The sequence below is a fragment of the Lactuca saligna genome, chromosome 2 (genome assembly GCF_052625555.1).
Source record: "Lactuca saligna cultivar CGN05327 chromosome 2, ASM5262555v1, whole genome shotgun sequence".
Classification (NCBI taxonomy): Eukaryota; Viridiplantae; Streptophyta; class Magnoliopsida; order Asterales; family Asteraceae; genus Lactuca; species Lactuca saligna.
This window is the reverse complement of record NC_136418.1, coordinates 43,760,659-43,769,999: the sequence shown is the minus strand read 5'-3', so window position 1 is coordinate 43,769,999 and position 9,341 is coordinate 43,760,659. Positions and strand designations below refer to the sequence as shown.

At 32.7% G+C, this 9,341-nt stretch overlaps 1 protein-coding gene across 2 annotated transcripts; it reads left to right on the top strand.

Annotated features, from left to right (window-relative positions):
- Positions 1-1,498: 1,498 nt before the first annotated feature.
- On the top strand, positions 1,499-8,640 carry LOC145030909 (uncharacterized). Of its 2 annotated transcripts, none has more exons than XM_078979358.1 (16): positions 1,499-1,755; positions 2,180-2,383; positions 2,509-2,747; positions 2,841-2,932; positions 3,062-3,213; positions 3,294-3,406; positions 3,548-3,724; positions 3,837-3,896; positions 4,556-5,265; positions 5,384-5,462; positions 6,157-6,449; positions 6,537-6,591; positions 7,202-7,515; positions 7,600-7,702; positions 8,203-8,283; positions 8,398-8,640. In XM_078979358.1, the coding sequence occupies exons 1-16, from the start codon at positions 1,611-1,613 to the stop codon at positions 8,485-8,487; spliced, it is 2,907 nt and encodes a 968-aa protein (XP_078835484.1). In that variant the 5' UTR covers positions 1,499-1,610; the 3' UTR covers positions 8,488-8,640. The 2 variants fall into 2 exon arrangements, with proteins under 2 accessions (XP_078835484.1, XP_078835485.1); XM_078979359.1 differs by having other exon boundaries at positions 1,675-1,755; positions 2,184-2,383.
- The last annotated feature ends 701 nt before the right edge of the window (positions 8,641-9,341 follow it).

Here is a 9,341-nt window from a genome sequence, read left to right as displayed (position 1 = left end):
AATATACACTCACTTGATCAGAAAGATGATCAGACATAACTACGACTCTAAGAGTAGTATTCTTCGGTAAATCTGGAAGATCTTCACACAACGGGCTTCTCGCAGCTAGAGTTTCGGCTCGAAAACTCTTTTCTTCTCGGGATCTTTGGGCTTCGGACTCGCTTCAGGTCACGGGAATGATACCGGGGCTTTGAGGTATGAGTTGCACGCAAAACGATGTAATACGGAGGGGGAGAGTAAGGAAGGAGCAACCAAAATCGGCTGACCCTTCATTTATATTTATAGGGTGAGATTTCTGCACTCATGTCGTGAGTTTCTAATGCTCACATCGTGACCTCTGTAGGTCACTGCATGCGTCACTCGTCCACTTGCTCTGGAAGGCATCAGGTCTGTGCTCACGTTGTGCCCACTGTGCTCACGTCGTGAGTTCTGACACAACCTCGATTTTTGTGTTCCGAACTTCAGAAATTCATATATTTCGCATACAAGCTCCGTTTTTGATGTTCTTTATATCCACGTGTAGGTGAGATTATGCTCTACAACTCTTGTTTAGACTCCGTCGGCTAATTTTGACTTTAACTTTTATTATATTATTTTAGTAGGTCAGGATAGGAAAACTTCGTTAGAAAATATATATTCTTCATCTGACGTCCGTTTCATCTGTCTTTTTACCGTTGGACTACTATCGATGAGATCTTCGATTCTCATTTAGAAAATTTTGGCTAGAAATCACTCGATCTCAAATTCGAGTTTCGGGCTGCATACTGCTAAATCGAAACTTCGGAAAATCATAACTTCCTCATACTAAGTTAGATTTAGACGTTCTTTTCATGCACACTCTCGGTTTAACATATTCTACGACTTTTGTTTAAATCTCTAAGGCTAGATATCACTCTATCGTAAATTCACTATTTACGTTGCGTTGTGCCGTACCGGTTCTGTCGCAAAACTTCGACAGGTCATAACTTTTTCGTTATAACTCGGATTTCAGCATTTCTTTATATATCCGGAAACCTCGTCACGACCACTACGTCTTCATGTATCGATATCAGGCTTATCTAATATTTCATTTTAACTCATATTTTTATTCTTAATTTATTTAAGCCACACAATTAAGCAATTAAGCATAAAACACATAATATTCAAATAATACATTCTTATTATTTTAAAATGGGTTACAAATGTTAACTTAGACTATTACATTGCTATTAATGACAAGCTCAGAACCGAAACCGAACCCGGAAAGTCGGTTTTTACAAATTTAAAACCCACACCGTCGGTTTTGATTCGGTTTCGGTTTCGTCGGTTTTTATCGGTTTCTCGGTTTCTTGGTTCGGGTTTGCTCACCCCTAAAAAATATACTATTATTTTTGACATTGTTATTAACTTTTGGATTAAAGCAGTAATTATATAAGCAATTTATTTAATTTAATAATAGTCAACAGGAATATTTTAAATTGTTTACGCACGCAGGTGCTACTTGCTAGTAATAAGCCAACTCGTTACCCCAATGCCCGATCTGAACATCTCTCTCGCTTTCGCGCTTGCATAATGTTTTGAAAATAGCTTTTAATCACACTCACCCAAACACACATTTAGGGCTCCGAATCATGGAATCGGATCTTCCATTGATGGAACTGACTGAAGAAGACGATTCTCTTATCGAACCGTTTCCAGATCCCAAGCAAACACCTTCGAAATCATCATTCAATTACTTTAATTGCTCGCCTCTCGCACTTCCACCTTCACGCACCAGTAAGTATCTACCAGATTTTTATAATTTTGTGCAATAGAAGTAAAATTTCAGCTACATTGCTTGAAATGATGTTTAATGATGCTTTACATTGTCTCAAATACGACTCCCTTTCGGTTGACATTTTCCCCTTCCAGGTTCGTTTATGGGGTTTAAGTCATTGGGTTTGTTTGGTTAGTTAAGTTTGGTCTGATCCTGATCCTGTTTTACGATATGCAAGTTAAATCGATGATTTGGGCATTCCAGAATTCCCAGCTGTTATGCTTAGTGTTATTACTGAAATTCTTTTTCGATACAATTTGTTCTTTAAAATAAGTAATACCATGTTGTCAGTTACTCACAACTATACTTGTCGGCTAAGTTTTTTTCTTTTAATCTGGTCGTGGACACAAAACGACAGTTAAATAATGATGTTCATATGTGCAGAAAGTTTGAAAGATGGTGTTCATACAGAGAAACCTACCACTTCATCTTCTGAATCTAGCAACAATAAAGAGAATATAAACTCAAACAATTTAGAAATGCCAAAATTAGGTATGGGACCTATCCAAATGAAGAGGAGAAAGAAGGGAGCAGAATGCAATTTACGGAAAAGCTTAGCATGGGATAGAGCTTTCTTTACTGATGAAGGTTGTCCAATTTCCCTTTTTTAGTATTAAATTTCAAAACTAGATTATGTTTTTGGATTCCTCATTCTTATGCTTTTGATGAATGATATGAGTAAATGAGTAATAAACACTTTCTTCATTTCATAGGCATTCTCGATCCACGTGAATTGAATATGATTACTGGTATCAATGCTTACACATGTGGAAGGGGATTGCCTACTATAAGTGAAGAGGGAAATAGCTCATTTTCTTCAGGTAGCAGATATAGAAATGAACCCAATGATATGGAGGCCTCTAAAGAAGCTCTACTTAAAGAGTTACATAACAAGAGTCACACATCAAAGGGAAACAGAGTGGGAAATCATGATTCTTTACCTCATCATAAAGTATGTTGGGAGTCTTTTCTTAAAACTATTATCCTCTGTTTGTATCTAGGCCTAAATGAGTTGTTTCTCATTTTCAAAATATGATGTTTGCAGATTACACACAAAGTTCTCTTAACTGATCATTCAAATTCAAATAGAACAAGGTCCAAGATTGGTGTCTGTTCAGCCCCTTCACCTGTATCATCATATCCTTTTTGTGTTTCAGCAAGATAAGACTTTCACTTTCAATAACAAATTAAATTGGTTTGACCTTTGACTTTGACCTTTGGGATACATTTGACCTATTCTTGGTTGTGAGCCTTAACTCCTTGTACTTTGAAAAGGCCAAATTCAAACATTTTGAGAACAACAAAAAAGGATTCCAAGCTTCCTAAACTACCCATGTCAAAACTCGGATCTTGCTCTTCTACAAAGGGTTCTATAACAACAACAAGCCAATTGAGGCATAATCTGATTCCTAAACCACGTAAGTGTTAATGAATTCTGGAGCACATTTCTATATATGGTGTCTGAATTTGTTTTTCTTTTCTCTTTTTCTTCCTGCAGCTGTAAATTCTCAGAAGAATGTTGGGTTGAAAAGCTCTTTAAAAGACTTTAAAGCAAAAACAGGATTAGACAACCCCCATTCTAAAGAGCTAGCTCAAAAGACTGTAAAATCGGTAAGAAATTAAGGGCTATTTTGACCTTTATCCTTTCAGAAGTAACAATATAAAAGTAAAATATTTTGGAAGTATGACTCCATTGAAGTTTGAATCTGTAAGTAACTAAGTGTTGTAACATGATCCTTTTAATTTGTGTAGACACACTCATCTTCTAAAGCAACTTCTTCAACCAAATCACAGTTTGTACATGTTGACAAAGCTCATAGTGGGTTAGAAATGGTTCCAGATAGATTGCATTCATGTGAAATTCATGACGAATCTACCCCTCTTCCAGCTAAAACTCTACCTCAATATACTCCAACAACTTCAGTAAAGGTTCTAGCTTTTCCAATGTTTTAGTATTAATTATCAAATTTCTAGTTCTTACTTCTTAATGCTATTTATAAAATTCTTGAAATGAAGTAATCTGGACTTTAAATTGCTACAGAACAACTCATTGCCTTCAGGACTAAGATTGCCTTCACCTTCACTCCGATTCTTTGATCAGGTAATTTTGCTTTTTTTATTTATATTTCGATTATGAAGATGTAAAAATATCCATAAGTCATTTATTTAGGCTATGTTTGGTGTACTAGCTGAAAAGCTAGCTGTTAGTTGAAAAACTAATTGATAACTGAAAAGTTAGTTGTTAAATAAAAAACTATCTATGAACTGAACTGAAAATCTAGCTAATAAAAAATGGCGTTTGGTAAAACTAGCTGAAAAGCTAGATGAAAGATATAAAAAGGCATTTAAAAGAATGTGTTTCTATAATTAATTAAAGGGTATACTTGAAATTTTTTAAAAAAGCTTCTAAAAAGCTAGTCTAAGTAGCTTTTTAGCTGAAAAACTAGCTGATAGCTGAAAAGTTAGTTGTTAAATATAAAACTAGCTGATAGCTGAAAATCTAGCTGATAAAAAATGGCGTTTGGTAAAACTAACTGAAAAACTAGATGAAAGATATAAAAAGACATAAAAAGGCATTTAAAAGAAGGGTATATTTGGAAAATTTTAAAAAAGCTAGTCTAAGTAGTTTTTTATAAGCTACTTTTTGGCTTACCAAACATGACAACATAAAAAAACTCTAAAAATAAGCTAGCTTATCAGCTAACTGTGACTCACCAAACACAACCTTAAAATCATTTGTTTCCCTTATGTGTGTTTCAGACAACAGCTACACCAAAAACACAGAATGGACAATGTTCTGTATTAAATTCTCATACTACCCCTTGTGGTAGTCCATCATCCAATTACATGGTGAACAAAGGAGTCTTAAATTCAAATGTATATCAAGATATAGTGAGAAAAATGCAATACGAGTGTATTAGTGCTTCTGATGTTGAGTCACATAAGGTCATTGAGCAAGAGAAAAGAATCCTTGAACACAAGGGCAAAATGGGAATTGAGAAAATTGCATTGAAGGGTAATGAGGAGAACAGAGAAGGCAAGAATGCCAACATTCAATTGTCTGAAAATGATGAAAGAGTTCCTTTTGTTCTTGAAACAAAAGATGATCATATCTCCACTTCAGTGTCTACATCTGAACAATCCATTCAACATCAAGAACAAAAACTTTTGACTATGGTTGAAGTGGGCCCATGTGAAATTGCAACTAAGATTAATGATCATCTTTTGGTAGAACAAAGTGGCTCAACTTATTCAAGTACTTATCCACAGAGTTTGGATATAATACCAATTGAAGATGAATTTAAAAACAATAATGAAAATCAAAGGCATCAAGAAATGGGGATAATTATTGAGAGCATGTTAACAACTACACATAGTGTAGAAGCTGAGGTGTCAAAGATAAGCTTTGGGGAAGAATTTGAAGCTAAAGTGAAAGTGCTTCAAGAAACAAAGAGTCCAACAATGTTGAAGTAAGTAGCTTTAAACCCAGTTTTTGACTTGTTTATACTTTATAATCTTGAAAACTCAATCCCTAATTTAGGGGAAAAAATGTTAAAACTTGAATCTTGATTTGTTGTTATTTGTTAGGAAAAGGTCATATAACATCAAGTGGCAAGATAACTCTTCTATCAAGCATCCAATAAATGCTATTGAAGCTTGTGATGAGGTAATTAATATACCTTCACCAAAAAGAGTAAAACACATGATTTTAAGTTTAAAGGAAGAGTAAATTACAAGAATGGTCCTTATGGTTTAGGGTAATTTGTGCGTTTGGTCCCTAACTTTTTTTTTTTGTTTTTTGTTTTTTTTTTTAAAACTCATAACTGTTTGTTTTTATTACGCGCTTGGTCCCTATCTTACCCAAAAAGACTATTTTGCCATTGGTTTTTTAATTTATTTAAATAAAGAGAAAATTACATGAATGGTCCCTATGGCTTGTGGTAATTTGCAAGTTTGGTCCCTAACTTATTTTTTTAACTCGGAAGGTCCCTACTGTTTGTATTTGTTGCACGCTTGGTCCCTGTCTTACATAAAAAGACTATTTTGCCCTTAATTTTTTAATTTATTTAAATAAACACACCCCAATCCCAATCCCACTTCCACCTCATCTTACTTTACCTTACTTACCCTATTTTATTTGAATAAATTAAAAAATCAAAGGGCAAAATAGTCTTTTTTATGTAAGATAGGGACCAAACGTGCAACAAAAACAAATAGTAGGGACCTCCCAAGTTAGAAAAATAAGTTAGGGATCAAATGCGCAAATTACCCCAAACCATAGGGACCATTTGTGTAATTTACTCTTAAAAGAAACAACACCTTACTTCAAATGATAATTAATGCACTATTTACTTATGCAGGATCTTGTTCAAACATCAAAAAGGGAACAATCTGATACCAAAAAATCAAATTCTTGTAAGGTTAATCATGTGGAGTCCCAGAGGGGCAAAATTGGAAAAAAAGAAGATGACGTTGGAGCCACAACTCCTTGCATTTCTGCTTTGATGAATTCTCAGTTCCATGAAGGGCATTCTGGTAATTTCGTTAGGCCTGAAGAAAGCTCAGGTTTACACACAACCGAGGTTAATGATCATATTTCTCAAGACAAAAATGCAAATCCAAAAGAAAATAACAAAGAAGCAACAGTGTTGATGTAAGTATGTTTGAGCAACTTGTAGATTTATTTATTATTATTATTTTTTTCAGTTTTTGAATTTGATTCTTGGTTTGTTGTTGTCAGGAAGAAGTCAAATAACATCAAGAAGCAAGATAAGTCTTTGGTCATACATCAAGAGGTAATATAAATATAATTATATACTAATATAAATTTAAATTGTAAGTTGTAAATGACAAAGATAAACAAAATTGAAATACTTGAATAATTTGTAACTGATATAAATAATGATAAAAATGGAATTCTATTTAATCACAGCATGATAAATAACTTAAACTAATCTGTTTCTTTTTTAGTCTGAATGAACTTTTTTAGTATGAATAGATAAATGATTTCTGTATGGAATAGGTGTTGAATACACAAAATCTGTTTCTTTTTTTTAGTCTGAATGAACTTTCTGAATACAAATAAATGACTATTTTACCCTTTTGTTAAGAACAAACGAATGTATATTTCAAAACCATCATAATAAAATCATAAATAGTTGTTTATCTGATATTATTGCAATTTTTTTAAATCTAATTGTACCTAACTAAAACATGGTGAGAAACTAATTTTTTTTTTTTTTTTTTTTTTTTAATATATATAATAAAATCAATTACATATGTAAAACTTTTACCCTCATTTGTGGGAGGTTGTATTAAAACTTTTAAAAATAAACAAGGGTAATATTGTAAAAATGAAACAACCTTATATATCCACATTAATTAATGCACTATTTACTTATGCAGGATCTTGCTCAAACATTAAAAAGGGAACAATCTGATACCAAAAAATCTAATGCTTGTAAGGTTAATCCCGTGGAGTCCCAGAGGGGCGAAATTGGAAAAACAGAAGATGACGTTGGAGCCACAACTTCTTGCATTTCTGCATTACTGAATACTGAAGGGCATTCTGGTAATTTCGTTATGCCTGCAGAAAGCTCAAGTCTACAAGAGGGACCTTTTGAAATTGCAAGTGAGGTTAATGATCATATTTCTCTAGAAAAAAATGTGATTCCAAATGTTGTTCAAGAAGAAAATAACAAAGAAGCAACAGTGTTGATGTAAGTTTCTTTGAGCAACTTTTAGATTTATTTACTTTTTAAATTTTTGATTTTTGAATTTGATTATTGGTTTGTGGTTTTCAGGAAGAAGTCAAATAACATCAAGAGGCAAGATAATAAGTCTTTAGTCATAGATGCTGTACCCTTCTCTGATGAATGGTTAGCAGCTATTGAAGCTGCTGGAGAGGTAAATGACCATTTTACCCTTTTGTCTAGAACCAATGCCAAATATAATAATTGACTGTTTTCTTCTGAGAACTGTTATAGACTGAAATTGTAAATTACAAAACTAAAAAAATTGAATTTCTTCAAATGAAAAATGATATTTTAATCCTAACAAAACTGTATATAATATGTAATCACAATATCATTGATAATTTAAGATAAACATAATATCTAAGAAGCTTATAATTTAAAGTTTAAACCAAACATATTTTCACTTCACAGATTTAATAAGTTAATACAAACACAAACTTTTAGAAATAATAACTTGTTTCCTTTCTTTTTAATCATGTTCTTTTTATAAAGAGAAAGACTGGAAATGTTTCTCTTTGATATCCTGATGAATAAATAATACATGATAAATTTAACATTGTAGATGATTTTATAACTTGTGTAAATGGTTATAAATTATAACAGTATGTTTATATTTTATAAAAATAAAAATGATATGCATAATTTATACAGGAAATCCTTACCATGAAGTGTGGGGCTGTACAGCATTCGCCTCCAGACAAATCTATTCCTGAACGAAATCCATGGTCTCCGGTATGACTCCATAATCCTAAATTTTATTATTTAAAAAAATAAAATAAATATATAATAAATTTATTTATATATAAACCTAGCAATAAATGTCTTCTTTTTTAAATGGATTTTCAGGTGAAAAATAAAGCTAATCAGATTGGGCCTTACGACTGCACAAAGTACACAAATGCAATGCCCTCGAATCCTCATTTATTAGATTCATAGTTTGTTTTGAGTTTGATTTTTTTTTTTTTTTTTTTTTTAATAATAAAATTTTAATCTATCTTTTCCTTTCCTCGTATAAATGCATCAGTAAATACTCTTTCCCGAAATATAAAAAACTCGTTTCTTCCAAAATACAACATAGTTTTACCATTATCACTGAACTATTGATTTAGTTAAGAAACTGTTGGTATAATAATCGTAAAAAATTATAGTTTAATGACTAAATTGATAAAATGATGAATTTAACTTTTTAAAGAGTCAAACTAGTATGATGTTTTGTTTAACAACTACAGAAACTAGTTAACAAGCTAAAGCAGTAAGATGATAAAAGATTAAAAGTCCAATGATTTTTTTTTTGGTATTTTACACTCAAGAAAATAGTTATATAACAAAGTCAACGGATAGAGTTTTATGGGTGAACCAAAATTACAAATTATTCCTGTCATGTATAACATCATGTGAGAGATGTAAATCTTGTGAAATGTAAATCTAGTATTTTGGTACTTGGACAACTATGCACAAACAAAATGCCACCCCAATAAAAACTGTCACAATTGTTGGCGTGTTGCGTTGTGCTCTTAAGCAACTTTGGAAACTCTTGATGGTATGACACTTGTCCTGGAAAATGAAACACCTCTTCCACAACCACCACCACCACCAACTGTGACATGAGCCACATCACCACCATAAGTGCAACCACGTTGCCGCTAAGCCCATGGGTTTGAGTTGTATTGAGTCGTCTTGACTCGAACACTGCTGAAATGACCATGCTTGATATGGTGAGAACCTGACCTAGCCCTATTTGTTGTAGAGGTGTTGGGGACCGACCAATGAGGTTTTGCCATGTGGAAATT